Raw genomic sequence first — 18,643 nt, 5'->3', positions numbered from 1 at the left:
TCGAATTATTCGAACATTGTCTATTCAATTTGGTGAATTTCGGGCATTCGCACGCCCCTACTTTATTTTTTTCCTCACATTTAGATGCTTTCAGAGGCGCATCAATGTAGTCGTAGCGCATTAATCGGGACCTTCAGCAAGATGACTGGCACTTTTGAGCAGGCGCGATCAGCCCACACTGCACGCAAGAGAAGCCAGCAAGCGAGCCCACTGTGTTTCAACGAGATCCCGGCATGATAAGGATGCTCGCTTCATGCTCTCGTAACGCTGAAATACCGTGTCACCCGTGGGTTTCTTGCTAAAGGCGTGGCAGTTACGCTCTTCCACAGTTCAGTTTCAGATTTTTAAGTGAAATTTTCTGGAATTCATTACGATGCAGAGAGTAGCAACGTCAGCTTTTTGCATGTCTGGAACCAGTCATTCTCGGATGACTGGCTTCAAATATTGCATTAGGATCAAGCGTCTTCACTGTGTACCTAGCACACCGTCTTGGCACAGTGCCTTAGTAACGCGGTTGCCCCGTAGACGCCAACGTGTCCGCTGCCGATGCATGCGAAAGTGACCGAGAATATTACTGGTTACATTTTAAAAAGGCTGTGTGTGGTTTGTGCATGGCCAGCAAGCTTCTATTTTCGTGATTTCATTTATCTCGAAACTCCGCTTATCTTAACTTTTTTCTCTGGTTTTTACAGCTTCAAGTTAATAGGGGTTTAACTGTATATGTGGTTATCAAGTGGGTTCTCTTGTTTTGGTTTGTTTTTCACGATATAATATACATAGGCAAATTTCTCGAGTGGCGAAGTCTCTTCAAAATACTGGACTGGCATGTGGAGTGATCAATTCTGTTCCTATTCTTTACCTGAACTATTTTTTAATCCAAGTGAGCAATTCATATTTGTGGACGCACAATGAAGCTAACATGAGAATTATAAATTCTTAGTCTATTCTGCTGCTGTATATTTTAGTGATGCTGAAGGGTGAAAAAATGCCTTAAAGGGCCTCAAACCACCTCTTACATTTTGAGCACATATGCGCATTGTGTACACAACACTGCAACAAGTCATGCCATACAGAACCAAAGTGTGATGAGTCAACTAACACAATCATCTCGTTTTCCTGCTGTCAATTGCTGTTTGCTATAATAATGCAGTCAAAAATTGGGCATCTGTACTGTGTTCAATCTTGAGGGTGAGGTGTGCTAGGTGGATCCTCACAGGCCTCTCTATGCTGATTACTGCAGAAGGGTCTGCCGACGCTACAACTCACCCGCACAGACCAACTTCGACCCGGCGAGTGGGTAGTTGCCATGGGAAGTCCACTTGCCCTCAACAACACCATCACGGCTGGTGTGGTCAGCTCCGTGCACCGTTCAAGCAAAGAGCTCGGCATTCACAACGAGATGGACTACATCCAGACTGATGCCGCCATCAATTTTGGCAACTCAGGAGGACCCCTCATCAACCTGGCTAGTGCTCCTCTCTTTTCATTTATTTTATCTAAAGCTTACAGGCCACCCCAGAGTTTTGTGAGGCTTGGAGATGAGAATAAGCTTGCACCATCAAAATCATTAACTTGAATTGCCAACACAGGTTTTGTTTAGTAATTAGAAAAGAAATGACTGCTGCGGTGCCATGATTCTGTAGCCATGCTACAGTTACTTCAGTGTACAGTAAAACTTGACTTAAATGAACTTTAGAGTACCTCAGAAATGTGTTCGGCCAAGTGAGAGGTTATTAAAGCAATCAGGAGCTTGGTATTCCACCAGTGGGAGGTCTAATATAGAAAGGTGGCACAAAATAGAGATGCAAGTACTAGGTCATTTTTTGTGGTGAGAAACAGAACCATCAGATAAGCAGTGGCGAAAGTGATTGACTTAGTTGGTGATGTCAAACATCGATGACATTGTCATGTTCAGAGCGCATGTGCACCTGTTTTGCCAGCGCCATGATGCCTGTAGTCCTTGCCACTCTCCCACTGTACTTGGGTTCTAGGCAACCTCAAGGCAAATGCTGGAGAGAACTCTACTGTGAATTTTTCATAGAATTATTGAGAGGGTGTGAACAACCACTTCTATTGTACAATTGTTTAATCACCACCTCTTTGCCTCTTCATTGCATGGGTTCAGTCAGTGTTTCACTTTGAAAAAAAAAAACAAGAAATGGTGCACCTTTCCATAGTTACCTTTCAGCCATCTAAGGAGCATAACTAGTGGCAGCAGGCAGCACTGGCATAGGCAAACTAATCATGAAATTAATCTATTGGCTACTATATTTATAGGTGTCAAGTATTGTAGATCAACTGCGAGTCATAATAATTCTGCAATTTTATTCGTTGCACTATGTGCATTGGGATAAGACACACCTGTCTGTCTGGAACCAGCTACAGTAGAACCTCGCTGATACGTTTTTCACAGGACCGTAAAAAAAAAACTTAGGAGTGGGGAAACGCAAGAGCCGAGGAACAGAAAAAAATGAGAAATGAGTAGTGTTGAACTGCACACAATACTATTTTAATTCTTACGTGTGAAACAAAAGTCGGAGTTTCGCCCGAAAGCAGAAGCATCAATTGCGATAGCAAATTAGTAGACTGCTATACAAAGTAAGCATACTAGTTTTATTGTCCGTATAAACTTGTAAACATTCACGCTTTGTTAACTATATTAACAAGCATGATGTCAGTGCCCACAGGCAAACATGGACACATCACACTCGATGAGCGCGGACACGCGCTGTCAAACGCTAGCATGAGCAAGCGCCGCTGCAGCAGCGAGCGAAGTGACCTTCGTGCTGTTGTCTATCGCTCCAACGCAAACTGAGCGCCAAGAACACAGCGCGCACAAACCTACAAGCCGCCGACGCACCTACACTGCCTAGACTCTGCCCCCAATGCTTTCAAGATTTCAAGACGCAGTTGATGCCATAGTACAACGCCGCCCGCTATTCATCCCTCCCCCTCGCTCCCTCGCCGGTGCCTCGAGCGCAACAGAAGGCGCGCTTCTTCCCTGCTTTTCTTGCGTGCATGAGATTTAGCCGTGGTCGTCATCTCTCCTCGCACGCTTTCACTCGCACATAGAGCATACGGCGCACGGCGCACGGCGTTATCGCCCTTGAACTTTATACGGAACATCTATGCGCCAAAACCACTTTTAGTGCCACAACACGTCATAGACACCATCTTTAGATAGCAAATACAGATCTCAAAGGCCATGCTTTTGCTGGTGGAAGCCGAAAATATGTCATAGGTGTTGCCCCTAGCACTTTGGGCGGCCAATCCGATCATCAAGCCACTAAGCCAAGCGACATGAAAAGTCAAAATGGCTGCTTGGGCCGGCACGGGGTGGCAGTTCGCAACGCATGATGTGGGAACGGTCATAACAGTGGGATTACCAATGCATTGGGTTCTATGAGAGCTATGCCGGGAGTGGCCGAAAACAGCAGGGTTCTACTGTACATACATAACAAAGAAAATCTGATATTGCAAGTGTGTCTCGAGGGAGAGTGAGAGCAAGATGATACCAGAGTCTTTTAATATTTTCTTTACTGGCCATGAAACTTCGGGTCATGTTTGCTATCTTGCTTTCACCGTTTTCATTGTAATGACTCGCTCACATGGTCTCGCGGTCTTCATTTGGAATTATTTCACATCCTGGCGTTCCCCTCATGTGCATGGAAAAAATACTATGCAGTAAAGCTTAATTAATTTTACCCTTGTTAATTTGGAAAATCAAATAATTCAGGCTCGTTCTCTAGACCGGGCAGGCAAACACTTTATTTAAATGTCTTCAAACTTGGTTATTTGGACCTATTTGACCGCGCAGCAATTAACTTGGACAACCCTTCAGAGCAAAACCACCGAGCATCGCAAATGTGCAACACAAAGAAACAAAAGCGGCACTAGCGTCCAACCGAAACGATGTGGCAGAGTCTGCATCACAATAGCAATCAGCGGAAACTGGACAGGAATGAACACTTTGTACCTATTTGTGCCTTTATAGCCTTTATTCTTGTGTTTATCGCCACGCAAGAATCTGCGTTGGCCGTGTGCCTTCAGATCACCTAGTTGCCATCCACAATGAGGTTGACAACTTTGGTTTTCGAAGTGAAATTGTCCGGAATTCATTATGATACGAAAAGTAGCAGCATCACCTTTTTGGATACTTGGAACCAGTTATGTGCGGATGGCTGGCTTCAAATAATGCATTAGGATCAGTCATCTTGACTCGGTGCCAAGCATGCTTTCTTGGGACAGTGCCAGTAATGTTGTTGCCCGCAGACGCCGAAATGTCTGGTGCCGATGCATGCGAAAATGACTGAGAATATTACTGGGGACATTTTATAAAGGCTCTATGTAGTCTATGTGCGGGCAGCGGGGTTCTAATTTCGTGGTTTCGGTTATCTTGAAATTTTTGCCTGTTTTTACGGCATCGAATTAATGGAGGCTTACTGTATATCATGGGCAGTAGTGATGGTGTATGTGTTAAGAAGTTTATGTTCACATCCAAATTTTACGTCTTCTCTTCATTGCAGATATGTAGTACAGTGCAGTCGACTTATAACGATACCACATATAACGATATATATAACAATACATTATGACCACAAGTCGGATACAACAATCAATATTTTGTTTTCTGGGCAGTGTTTTTCATGCAGACTGGGGTTGACATTTGTCTTGCTAAGTTCCCCTTAAACGAACTATGCTGAAGACAGGGCGAAAAGTTTGCCTACGCGAGTTCGTATCTGCTGCCATTACCACACAGCGTGTCCCAGCTGCACTCTGATTGCGGAAGCCACGGAGAGCATTGCAAGTTTGGCGCAGCGCACCACAAGATGACACCAGCTGCTTCCCATCCGCAACATGTATCGTCCGTGATCAGGCTCCACCCACATCCGTAGAGAGAGAGAGAAGGGAAAAAAAGAAATTGAAAAGTGAGGCAGTGCGTTGGCGCCTGCCGTTTCTACAATCTCTCAGCAAGTGCGGAAACTATGGAGAAAATGCGCCACAGAAGCAGCCCCGAAGCAGTGGACAGCCCAGTTTGTAGATGACAGTGCCGACAAATCGCAAAGCTCTGTCGCTTTAGACAAAGCTGCAAATTTTGCAAGACTAAAAGAAGTATGAGCTCGCACAGTCGACGATATTGACGATTCTGGAAACCGGGAGCACCTGCGATCATGAAGGAGGCTGGAACCAGTGGGCATGCCAATCAATGGAAAAAGGGACCCTTTTCCACCATAAACAACTGTTTCAAAAAGGCGGCCTTTGTTTGCCATGGTGAAACCGCCCATGATAGTGAAACCAACACAGTGGAAGCCGCTGATATTACCGAGTACATTGCTACTTCTAGCCTCTATAGACCGTTTTATCGAGGGCGCCACCTATTTGCGATCACAGTGCCGTCTTTCACCCGGCACCATGCTGGTATGTGGGATCACGCTGGAGGGTGCACAGCGAATGTGCTGTTGACAAGTAGCAAGTTTTCGCGTTTTCCTGAGAGGTCTTAAGTTTTTGCAGTTAGAAAACTTCTTAGCATGTCGTTACTATGCTTTGAGCTTCGATATATATATATATATATATATAGACTGGAATCTTGTTCATATGATCTTCATGGGAACTGGAAAATAAAGCGTACCATCCGAAAATCATATCATCCTACGTATTATCCGACGAAATCGTATTATTGGGAAAAGAAAAAGAAACATATTATTCCAAAAAACGTAATATGCAGAATCATATCAACGAGGTTCCACTGTATAGCTGCAATATCGAACGGTGACGGGCCTAGAGGCTGTGTCACAGCTCTGCCCGCAATCAAAATAGCAGGCGAGTCAAGTCTGAACTTTGTCAATAAGTACCTTTCATGCAACATGTTGTTACAGTATGTCTAGCCTTGAACTCTATTAAGGTACCAGGTGACAACAATCAGAGATAGGTCCGTGTGCCATGCGGTTTGCCGTTTCAACGTACATTCCTATCTAGATAACTAGTGAAGTGTCGATGAAACACATTTTGCTAGCTTTCATGCTCCTAAAATTTTTGTGCTACAGTTTTCTAACCATTTTTTACCTGGCACCCTGCCATCAAGCTTTACAAAATAAAGAACTGTAAAAAAGCTGGACCGGGAGGGCCGTGAACAGGCAGTACTCAGTGAAACGACCTGCTGACAGTGGCCGCGAATATGCTGCGATAAGCCAGAAAAAAAAACGCATTGAAAAAAAAAAGCTGGCAGGTCCCACGCCCTGTGGGAATCGATGTTATGCGAAGCGGTGTGCAGGGAACGTACCAAGTCAACGAAACAGCCATGAGAGCACCAAGACATAGGCGGCTGTTTCATGACCTACATGACACGGCATGATATTCATGTCATGACCTGTCATTTATGTTCGTCATACACTCTTGTCATACTATGGCACTTTTGGTACATAACAAGTTAAAAAAGCGACCATGAGAGCACCAAGATGTAGGCGACTAGATAGATAGATAGATACATAGATACTGTCATAGTGACAAATGTTCGCCAAGAAATGCTTCACTTTAATATGCGCACTATTCGATTTCTTGTGGTGCACGTGCAAGCGCACCTTGCCGACACGACAGAGCTGAAAAACGAACAACTACTCTTTGTAACAGCAACTTTATTTTCTGACGTAATATAGCTCGCAGTGCGTGACATCGGCCAGACAGCTGGCCTCCGAGATTCGTAAGCACAGCAGAGCCTATGCAAACTAGAGGCACACAATAGATAGGCATGGCTTTGGTTACAGAACGAAAAAGAGTACACCTTCATTTTTTTAGTCACCACGTACTGTTCTCGTAATACGTCCCCGGTCAACTTCCAATAGAACGTTGGTTGCCAAGCCTGGTAATCTTAAACACTTTTGAACAGAGTAACTTTAATGTGTGTGCATGAACAAATAGTTAACTTCGTCCATGCGCAATAGTTGACCGGCTCAAATACGCACCTTTCGTTCATATCGCATTTTGATCATGGGTGCGAAGTTCGTCGCCATGTGCTCACCGTAAACAAAATCTTCTGAACATACACGTGATGAGACTGATGGCATCAATCAAGTCCTTCTGGTTTATGCTGGCAATCCAAAGCCAACGCTTGTGCCCAGCAGCAGTGGAGGAGTCTGCGGAGTTGCTGCGTCTGAGGATGCACGTCACATTCACTTCCAAAAGTTATTTTTCCAGCCGTATAAAGCAGAGTGGTAGTCTGTTGATCTTGAGTTATCTGGCATCACAGCAATCACAGAGGAACATGATAGAATCGCACTAATTTGCGTTGACACTGCTAACATTCAGTGGTGGGACTCCTGCGCCAATTGCGCCATTTTGATAGAAACGCTAATTCCTGCGCCAAACATGAAAAATTGACCAGAATTGCGCTACCCTGCGCCTGAACGGCTTTGGAATGTGTGATTCGGCAGTGGCCGCGAACAGCGAGCGGATTCATTCACCGAAAAAGAGAACAGCCAGTTCACATTCCGCACACCGCCAACAGCGCTTCCTGCACAGTTTCTCGTAGTTTTCGCGCTCATAAAACTGGACTTTTCGGCGCTTCCGGCGCGCGCGCGGCCACTCCCGGCTGTTGTCGCTGTTGTCGGAATGGCCAGGGCGGCTGTATTTAGAGTTTACTACAACATGGTCAAGTAGGCCGAGCGGCGCGGCGCTCCCTAGCTGAGGCGCAAAACAACAACAAGTAGGCTGAGGATGCTGCGAGCGAACTAGATGTTAGGGAGGCAAGCACCGCAGCGGGCGGGCATCTCTGTCCCCAGGCCCTGTATAACCTAAAACTATTCTAGTCTGTGTTTACGATCATATTGGGTGACGCTTGAGCCATTTTCCTCTAACATGGACTAATGGCGGATTTGGTATAAAAAGTTGCAGTTCGCCCAAAGGCAAAGCATCGATTGTGTGAACAAATTAGTAGCTGCTGTATGAAGCATAGTAGTTTTATCGGCCCTATAAACTTGGGAACTTTGGCTAACGAACTGAATTTGTGTAGCAAACATGGTGTCAGCGCGCACAAGCAAACATGAACACATCACACTCGGTGTCCCCGGACGCTCGGTGCTGCTGGCTCACGTGAGCAACCGTGACAGCAGCAGGCAGCGAAGTGACCTTCATGCTGTCTATCGCTTTAACGCAAGCTGTGCGGCAAGAAGACAGCACATATGAGCCGTCTGCAGATTGCTTTCAAGTTACGGCACTCGCAGCCGCGCAAAGTACACAGTTATTGGCAGGGTAGAAGCCGCCCCCCGTCTCTCCTGCGCTGCCTTCCCACTTTCCTCCCTTTTGCGTGCGAGATTGAGCCGCGATCGTCAGTTCCCTTTGCCCCTGATCACAAAATACATAGTTGCTGCCGGAGCATAACGCCCCATCTCCCCACGGCCTTTCGCGCGACAGAGAAGGCGGGTTTGCTCTCCGCTTTCCTCCCTCGCACGCGCCAGATTGAGCTGCGATCGTCGGCTCCCCTCGCATGCTTTCACTCGCACATACGGCATGGCCATGGTGTTATCGCCCTTGAACTCTATACGGAACATCACGGCGATGGCAAAAATGCTCCAGGAGTGTTTATGTAATTGCTATCGCAATAAAATGCACTGGATGTCCATATAGTTGATAAAAGCATTTTGTAATAATTTTATTACATTATACCAGCCCAACGTTTACTGTGGCTATCTGGGTCTGCGGTGACATATGGTGACCCAGAAATTATTTTACCGCGTCGATTGGACCGCATAATTTGAGAACATTTTTCGCTATCACCATGAGCGTCGGCGCGGGAATATATAGTTAGATCGTAGTACCGCCGATGCTTTCGGCTTTACAGAAAAGCATGCGCCGTGCTACTGCTCGTCCCACTCTTCCATATTCTTGTACGCCATAGCTACAAAGGGCGATTCTACTATGCACTGTGTTGGTTTATTCCGTGTTTCGTCGTAGTTTCCAAGTGCACTGCCATATTCCATTATTCCACCAAAATTCAGATTCGGTTGCTTTCCAAACTGCTTCAAAATGAAATTTTTTCTGCTCCAAATTACTCTAAAAAGAAATTTAGTCTGCTCCATGCTGCTCCAAAATACAATTTTGTCTGCTCCAAACTGCTCCTAATCGCAGTTTTATTTGCTCAAAAAATTGCTCTGAAATTACTTTGGGCAGTCCCACCCCTGAACATTCTAAGCTGCCGCTGGGAGAAACTGTGATCTGCACATACCAATGCGAGGAGGAAAGCAGCACGTGCTGGTTCAAGGCTATGTTCCTCCTTGCCTATGAAACAGGTGCTGCTTCGATGGAGGAGTTTCTCAGTGAAAATAGTGCTACCTCGTTCTATGAAGAAATCTTCGACAAGGCGATCATTGTGCAACGGAGATGATGGCAGCAGCGGCAGTGATGACAAGATTGACAATGGCCCGTCTTTGAAGCCGATGTTCACGCAAAGTGCGCTGTCATCGGTCGAATCGCTCATTGATTTCGTGCAGGCTTAAGTATTAATGCCAGTGTTCACACACCTGGGCGTGTATTTTGTGGCGATGCCTTTCTGATGCTAATGCCCTTTCGCGCTTGGTCAGTGGTCAGAGCGACGGTCCACTCACGTTATCAATGGGATCAGCCGGCCATGAGTGTATAGAATAAAGCATAACGCATCGCTACAAAATACCGGCCCTGGACGCGATTGCACACCACAGTTGTAAACCTAAACTGCCGTAGAAGCAAGTGCAGATTCTGGCTATTTCAGCATGCCTAATACTCGACACGCTCTTTATAGTTATAAATAAATGTTTTATTTTTCACAGCCTACTATCTGTGTCTATTCTTTAGTGCAAGTGATAAATTTGGGTTCGGAGCTACAAGGGTATATTTGGCAGCATTTTTTACAGCAGTCAAGATCTACGCCGGAGTCGCTAGAGTCGCGAATATCCGCACTATAACCAAGACAACTATTTATTGCGATAATGAACACTCCAGGCGCATTTCTGGCGTCGCTGTCACCGTGCTCTAGGTTCTGTATTCGCTTACTAAATAAATTAACAAGCACGGTGTCACGCACGCACAAGTAAACATGAACACATCTCGCTCGTTGACCGCAGAAACTAACTGTCAAAATGCTCGAGTGATGAAGCGCGGCGAGCAAATTGACCTTCGTGCTATCATGTCTCTCAACGCGACCTATAAGCGACGAAAACACGGCGTGTGGCAGACTTTCCGCGTCGCAGATTGCTTTCAAGATAGGGTCAAGGTGATCGTATAGCCGAAGTGGATCGTTGCAGGTTACATCCTGCTTCAGTCCACTGAAACCGTTTCGCATTGCTTTGCTGGTGAAAATCCTCTCCTTTTGTTTGCGCCAGTCCCGAACGCAAGTTTAGGATTCTCCGAACATCCGTGATGCGGCCCCATTTCCGTCCGTCTCCGCACACATGATCACTTTCCTTTTAAATGTGGCATCATGTTGAACTCGGTACTTCATGCTGATAGAGCAGACGCAGAGAACGTGATGACAGGCGATAGACTATTGCCTAGGAACGTGTACTGCAGCACACGGAGGAAGCTACGGTAACTAGGCTCAAGAGTAGCTAGGCTCGACGTGCATGCGAAGCGGCCATTTTGAAATGCCGATAGCGATACGGTAATGCAGATTTAGGGTCAGACTCGATTCTAAAGCGCACGCAATTTTTGGACCTGTTTTATCAGAAAAAAAGGTGCGCGTTAAATTCGAGTAAATACGGTATTTGTAGCTTGAGGGGAGCGTTTTCCATCTAGGTTGACTGCCGAACTTCCAGGCAGCCGCACTGTAACCGGTATTTCGCGTCCTGCAACTGCACTATAAGCGATACACGTATACATAGAGTGCTATGGGAAAATTAACAGGAGTCTGGATATTATATCCAGTCCTGCACTTTAAGCGGTTACGTTATAAGTGGTCTATACTGTAGTGATGATCGGTTAAAACGATCAGATTTTTTTTTAAATTGGTATAAGTAGACTGTACTGTAGTCTGTTTCGTTCATTCACTTAACCCTTTTCGCACTGCAGGAAATGACAAAAGGTGTACTAAATTTTTCAGAGATTTCCAGAAACGTGGCTTCACACTGACTATACTTCTTATCAGCTATTTTGGTGCACTTTCCGGGGATGATTAGACTCATCAACAGTAGAGAGAGGTTTAACAATCCACAGCACTGGCCGTGTTATGAAGACGTTTTTATTCTGAGCACGAGGTGTAAAGTTTGATTCCCAGCTGAAGCAGCTACGTTCCGAGAGAAGCAGAGTGCAAAAGTGCTCGGGTGCCGAGCTTTGGGTTACTGATTCAAAATTCCACAGGTGATGCAAAAATCCAGAGCCTTCCAATATGGCACCTCTCTTATGGTGCCTCTCTGTGTTGCTCTGGCACATCCAACACCACCTCTCAATTTATCAATCAGTCAACCCATCATTAACTCCATAAATCCCTATTCCCCACTGCAGGGCCGGTATTTTGTAGCAATGCGCTATGCTTTAGTCTACACTAGTCTTATCATCCACCACTCACGGCCGGCTGATCCCGTTAACGTGGGCGGACCAAGCGCGAAAAGGCATTAGCATCGGAAAGGCATCACTGCAAAATCCCGGCCCAGTTGTGTGCTGAATGCAATGCGAGAAATACAGGTTTTTATATCTGTGCTTGTTGTCAGTGGTTATACTGCTACGCAGTACATATAAAATTGCTGATTTTTATTTCGGGCTTTCTTTTTATTATTTTTTTTGTCATAGGATGGAAATGTGATTGGCATCAACACAATGAAAGTCACAGCAGGAATCTCCTTTGCCATCCCGGCTGATTATGCGATGAACTTTCTGGAAGAGGCATCAAAGAAAAACCGTGAGTAAAAATGACCATATTTAATTACCTACTCAGGTCATCATTCAAACGATATGCAGCAAGGGCTTTTATAGCTTGTAGCAAGGGTCAGCAAGATAGAGCCACAGCTTCTGTTAGTGAGATGGGAGAACTTTTCAACCAGGGAAAATTTATAAGAAATGTGCTGTTGGCATGGTCACAGTGGAATCTAATGTAGCAGCTGCCATGTGCTTCGCATGATTGAGAACGAGCATGTCAGTCTGTTGTGTGTTGTCCACTGCCAATCACCTTTTTTGAAAGAAATGGCAATCAGCTCGGAAAGTTTTTCCCCGGGCCATTGCACATTTTTGTCTGGAGCTATAGAGGTGTGTCTCATGTTTTTTTCAGTGAAATACTCATACCTGACAGCAACTTCTCACCCTTTCTCTCATATACTAGTACAGTTGACTTCCGTTAGTTTGACCCTGGTGGGACCGACGAAATTGAACAAATTACCCAGCGGATGAAATTAAACAAGATGCAGAAAAAGCGCCAGAACACAATGCTGATTCATTTGGCACTATTTGCCCCATCACTCCTGAACAAATGTGCGCCCACCTTTTATCTGTCAAAATTATGAATGACAATAAAGCTCCTAAGCAAAGTAGAAATGTAATGCGCACCGAGTATTTTTGCAAGCAAAATGGGCTAGGGTCTAATACAGAGGTTCTCAAGCATGTTCATTCCAGGGAACCCTGCTAAGCTCCATGAAGTTCCAAAGAACACCCCCCCCCCCTCCGAATTAACTGAAATAAAATGGCCAAATTAACCGAATGTCTAATTATCGAAGGTATCAAGACAAACGAGTGCTTACTACGTCAACACATTTTCATTTACTGAATGAATCAGCAAATTTTGTTTCTATTTTGCACAAGAGCACTGCGGAAGCTGAAATTCTCATCACGTGATTGATTAGCGCTCTCAGCGCTGCCACGATATTTGAGACGCGCTTTTCACTACCGCGCGCACATTTTGATTATTTTTTCACTGGTAAGCTGGTCGCCAACAAATCGGTCGTCCATCGCGATGTAGCCGGTGCTCTTCATCTTCGAAAGCTTTGCACTGAGTCAAAGCGAAACTACTGCTTGCTGCAACCGCTGCGGACGAAACCGCGGTCGCTATCAATGCGAAGGTGGGTGGCGACCTTGAGGTTCTAAATTGGCAGGCGGCCGACACACGCACCAAGTCAAAACGAAACTACCATTTGCTGCAACAAGTCCAGACGAAACCGCGGTCGCTATCGACGTGATCATGGATGGTGACTACGCAGTTGTGAAGGCCCACAGCCGGCGCGCACACCGAGTCAAAACGAAACTACTGTTTGCCGCAACTGCTGCAGTCGAAATTGGGATGGCTATTGATGCGATCATGGATGCCGACTATGCACTTATGAAGGCACACGGCTGGCCACCAACGCGGTGTTATGCGCGGGGATAAATGCAAAGATAAAGGGCACAATTATGCCCGTAGCATTCCGGCTTTGCTGTCAGTCACGTATCATGTACGATTGCCTCTGAGGACCATGGCGATGCGGACTCTGCCGCTTCGTTTTCAGTTGGACACTAGCGCCGTTTTTACTCTTTATTGCGTCGCGCATTTGCAGTGCTCTGCGCATTTCGTTTAAAATTTTTCTATGTATACGTCAGTACACACGCTATCGGCACCTACCCTATCTAAGAACGGGAGAAATGCGCATGGTGGTAAGTTACGGCCTCCGTGATTCACGTGCGAAAGCCTAGGTGCGCTGCCCATTTTCGGAGGTTGGGTGGCTACAAGTTGCTCGTGGATTTATTGCGCAGTTTGCGCATTGCTGTTTAGCACTCTGATGTGCTTTTTGACACTCGGGCATGGGTAATGGAGGTTCATTGGATTGAGCGCACCTCGTGCTTGCCGTCTTTAGCCACTTGGCGAGCGCAGAACCAAGGAAAATTTATCAGTGGCTCGAGGAACCCCGACCAGGGGCCTGCGGAACCCGTGGGTTCCCCAGAACCCACTTTGAGAACCGACGGTCTAATAGTACAGTAGAACCCCGCTGTTACCTTCCCAGGTGCTGCGTTTTCCCGGCTATTACAGTAAAACCTCGATAATTCGAAGGTCACCGGACCGCGAAAATTCTTCGAATTAAGCGGATTTTCGAATGAACCGAAATGAATAATAAGAAAGAAAACAAGCAAGAACTTGCCGCAAAAAGAAATCACCTTTATTTTCCATGTCTGAGAAAAATTACTCAAAGTAATCACCGATGCGGGATTACTTGGTGCGCTGGTTCGCCGCCCCTAGTGCCATGCTCTCCAGCTGGCTCAAAAAACGTAGCATACAAATATCACCCGCACTGCACTCAACAAAGTTGCGGACGATGTTCACGAAATCTATAACTGCCGCGAAAGCGGGCGTGGTGGTGCTTGACTCCAAAAATTTGGACTTGCTGGATATTCCAGACTTCAAAAATGCACCATCAAGGTTCCCATTGAGTTCATGCATTTCCGCACCAAATTTTTCGGACGAATTGAGACCCCAAAGTTCGATTTTGCGGAGTAAATCGCTCTTTCCGAGCCACGCTACCCAATCTTGGAGGCCGCCATGTTGGATTTTGCACTGGCTCGGATTCCAGTGGCTCGCTGTATAGCCTCCAAGATTGGAATGCGCGCTATCAATAGAGAGCTCGCGCAATCCTCCAGTCTCGGAGGCCATGCCCGCTCTTCTTTGGCTGACAAAACGCTCCAGAGTACTGCACTTTTTCTTTTTTCTTAGTATATGCGCTCAGCACTATCGTTGTAACCATTTATTGTGGGATGTTTTTTTATTGCGACACCAATTATATGGACACTTCAAGCGGATTTTCGCCGTTGGCGTCGCCGCCCTGAGGATCCATACAAAGTCCAAGGGCAATAAAATCATCGCCGTGCGCCCGCCGTATGTGCGAGTGACAGCGCGCTTTCATGGAAAGCGAACGCACGGCGGAGCGTAAACGCGAATTTCCTCCCTCGTGCGAAAGGTATGGGAGGGGGGGGGGGGGGCGACTTCTACTCTTATTACAACTTAGGGTGCCTCAATGCCAGCGCCGCGGCGTTGGCATTGAGGCACCCAATAACAACTGCGTACTTAGCGCCGGAGCGGTTTCTCGCACGCACTGTATCTTGAAAGCGATCTCCAGACGGCAGTAGCGCACCCAGGATCTCTGCCAGGGGGGGTTGACAGTTTGCCAATACCATCTAAACAGCACTAATTTCGATTTTTTCACGGGAAATTGTCAAAAAAATGCGCTTTTTGCGAGTGTGCAGACGATTGCGCGTCTTACATCTTAGTTGCAGTACTCAAATGCGCAAGGAAAGAAAAGGGGTTAAACAAAAGGGGGGGTTAGGTCGGCCTCAGGGGGGGGGGGGGTTACAACCCCCGAATCCCCCCCCCCGTCGGTGCGCCACTGCCAGACGGCTCTGACCTTTTGTATGCGCTGTGCTCTCGCCACTCAGTTTCCGTTGAAGCGATAGACCGCACGAACCTTCGCTCGCTGCGGCGGCCGCGCTCGCTCGTGCGCCGCGCTGACACCACGCGTGTTAATTTACTGAGTTTTTTTTCTCTCAAGTTTCGGTTGCTATTTTGAACGTGGCATGTACACTGAGCAGGTGTCTCGGAGACCCATGTCTCAGTGATCGGCGCTACCTCCTGTACCTTCGCGAGAGCTAAGCGGTGCGAAGCTCGTTTCTTGGATCTCCATGGCGAACTCCGTTGGCGGAGATCGCCAACGCGGTGACGTTGGCGATCTCTGTACACGGAGACGACTTCATTGCTGCGCAAATCCAAGCAAGTCGATCCCCTCCAAGCATAGTATGAGGCAGGGCATTATTAGAGATTTTTTAAGCCGCACTAATAACTTTTTTTTTTCGGCCGAACGAGTTTTCCGGACTATTTTTTAGTCCCCACGAGCTCGGAAAATCGGTTGGCGACTGTACGGAGCGCCCTAACCTAACCGCCGCACGTTGCTACTAGCCGGAAACTTCGAATTATCCGAATAGAGCCGCGCGGGCCATTCAAATTATCCGGTTGAATTTGCATTGAGAATGACGGGACCGCTCAAATTCTTCGAATCAACCGAAATTTCGAATTAACCGAGTTCAAATTATCGAGGTTTTACTGTATGTCGTTTTCGGCCAGTCCCGGCACAGCTCCCATTGAACCCAATGCATTGGTAATCCCGCTGTTGCGTCGCTGCTGTGGGACCATTCCCGCATCAAACGTTGCGAACTGCCACGCTGCGCTGGCCCGAGTGGCCATTTTGACTTTTCATGTCGCTTGGCTTGGTGGCTTGATGATGGCATTGACCGCTCAAAGTGCCGGGGGTGACAACCATGGCGTATTTTCGGTTTCCGCCAGCAAAAGTATGGCCTTTGAGATCCATATTTGCTATCTAAAGATGTTGACTATCACGCGTAGGGGCCCTAAAATTAGTTTTGGCGCATAGATGTTCCGTGTAAAGTCCAAGGGCAATAATGGCCGTCGCTGCGTGCCGTATGCTTTATGTGCGAGTGAATGCATGTGAGGGGAGCCAACGACCGCATCTAAATCTTGCGCACACAAGAAAAGCAGGGAGGGAGCGCGCCTTCTTCCGTTGCGCTCGAGGCACCGGCGAGGCGGAGGGAGGGATATAGTGAGCGGCGTTGTACTACGTAGTTGTACTCTAGCATCAACTGCGTACTGTGCGGCGGCGCACGGATCGTATCTTGTAAGCGATCTGTGTTGGGGGCAGAGTCTAGGCAGTGTAGGTGCATCGCGGCTGGTAGCTTTGTGCGTCTGTGTGTTCTCAGCCCACAGTTTGCATGCAAGCGATAAACAACAGCATGACAGTCACTTCGCTCGCTGCTGCAGTGGCGCTTCCTCATGCCAGCGTTTGACAGCATGTGTCCGTGCTATTTGAGTGTGATGTGTTCATGTTTGCCTTTGGGCGCTGACACCATGCTTGTTAATATAGTTTACAAGTTTATATGTTTGAAGTTACAAGTTTGAATGTTTACAAATTTATATGGATGATAAAACTACTATCCTTACATTGTATAGCTGTCTACCCTGGTATCATCGTATCACCGGGGTAAAACCCCTGTGATACGATCACAGCTGGTACGAATTTTGGTGTGATACGAATTCGTAACATTCCCTGGCCAAAATACATTGCTCTCAATACGAAAAAAATCGGCTGTTACGAACGCGTTGCCGCGCCACTGCGGATCATACGAACGTGTGAGCAACAGCGGCGGCGGCCGAGCCAGCGGCGCGACCGGCACAGACAAGCCGGCACAGCAGGATCTGGGCGGAATCCATAGTCGCCAAGCAACCGGCCACGTCACGCGGCTGCGCAATCTCTCATTGGTCCCCATGTTGAGCGGGCCGGACTACATCGCAGCCTAGCTGATGCTTTGACCAGAGAGAAAGACGAGAACCGCTGCAGCAACCACGACTGTGGCAACAGCCACGACGGCCAAAACGCTCCCTGCACTCGACGTGCTGAGGCGTTCAGCGGCGTGCGAAAACATTCGTGAGATCACGTGAGCGCACTTTTACGCCTTCCAGAAGGCGATCGTTGACGATTTTGGCAAGAAGAAAACACACACAGATAGTAGAACTCCGTTTTTCAAGGCACCGTGAAAAAAACAATGCAGTTTCGACCGAAAAGCGAAGCAATGATTGGTGAGAGCAAAATAGTAAACAGCTTCATGAAGTAAGGATAGTAGCTTTATCGGCCGTGTAAACTTAAAGCATAGGCATACTAGCTAAATTACAGTGTCACGCATGCACAGGTAAGCATGAACCCATCTCGCTCGATGACAACGCTGGAGTAAAGGGCTGTTTATAGTCCGACGTAACTCGCGCGCGCACGCTACGCCACGTTGGCGAGAACGAGGGTGCACCGGCGCAGCCAAAGTTACCATCGGCTTCCAAGTTCCGACGGGCCCGGCACCGAAATGGCTCCTGACCCATTCGTGCGTCGGAGGTGACGGCACCGTCAACCCACAATGCATCGCGTGCGAAGAGAAATGCACCCACGCCGCTTCTCCCAACATTACTAGATCACCTAGTAACGGTGGCTTTGCCGACGTTCGCAGATAGCCATTAAAAGCAGTGCGTGGGTTGAGGATGGGTCTGTGCATGCTCCGAAAATAGCAGCCGACGGCGCACGCGTTAAAGCGGGTGTGATGTGTTTCGTTGTCACTGATCTCGGAGGCGTGCGGGTGTTATGAAAGATGGAGAGGGAAGACGCATGGCGACACAGCAAACAGATTTTATTTACACGCGAACTCAAAACCAAAAAGCCTCAAACCGAAAATCAAGCTACACACTGAACTAAAACACAATGAATAAATAAATGTCAACAAATGTACAACCTAATGAATCAATAAATATCCTTAACTTCGCCTCCGTTAGTCCTAGGCCCTTCCTACCCCAAAGTCTGGCATCACTGGCCTACTGTAGTGACGATACAAGAAAGTCTTTCTTACGAAAGTTCGTCGAAGCGCGTATTTTCCCGGCGGGGATCTCGTTGTACCTTTCTTAATGGCGGTGCCTGCGTCGACCGTCGTATATTCGTTGCTGCCTTTCGGTCGGTCCTTCAACTCGCTCTTCTCGGGAGCCTGGATAACCCGGTCGCTGCTGCTGACGTGGCCGGGAGAGGTGACGGGTTAGGCCTAGCGACGTCCTCGGCCGCTGCTTCCGTCTCGCTCCTTTCCTGAGAGCCGACGTGGCGTTCCGGGGACCATCGAACGTGCCGGTCTGCCG

At 47.3% G+C, this 18,643-nt stretch overlaps 1 protein-coding gene across 1 annotated transcript in view; it reads left to right on the top strand.

Annotated features, from left to right (window-relative positions):
* LOC119437453 (serine protease HTRA2, mitochondrial-like) overlaps positions 1–18,643 on the top strand; it is a 44,791-nt gene that overhangs the window by 12,106 nt on the left and 14,042 nt on the right. The window contains exons 4-5 of the mRNA XM_037704478.2: positions 1,241–1,465; positions 11,752–11,860. Coding sequence (XP_037560406.1) covers positions 1,241–1,465; positions 11,752–11,860 — 334 coding nt within the window. The remainder of the gene's footprint in view (positions 1–1,240; positions 1,466–11,751; positions 11,861–18,643) is intronic.

Source organism: Dermacentor silvarum, chromosome 1 (assembly GCF_013339745.2).
Source record: "Dermacentor silvarum isolate Dsil-2018 chromosome 1, BIME_Dsil_1.4, whole genome shotgun sequence".
NCBI classification, from domain to species: Eukaryota; Metazoa; Arthropoda; class Arachnida; order Ixodida; family Ixodidae; genus Dermacentor; species Dermacentor silvarum.
Note: the sequence above shows the minus strand (reverse complement) of the source record. Positions and strands in the feature narration are given on the sequence as shown.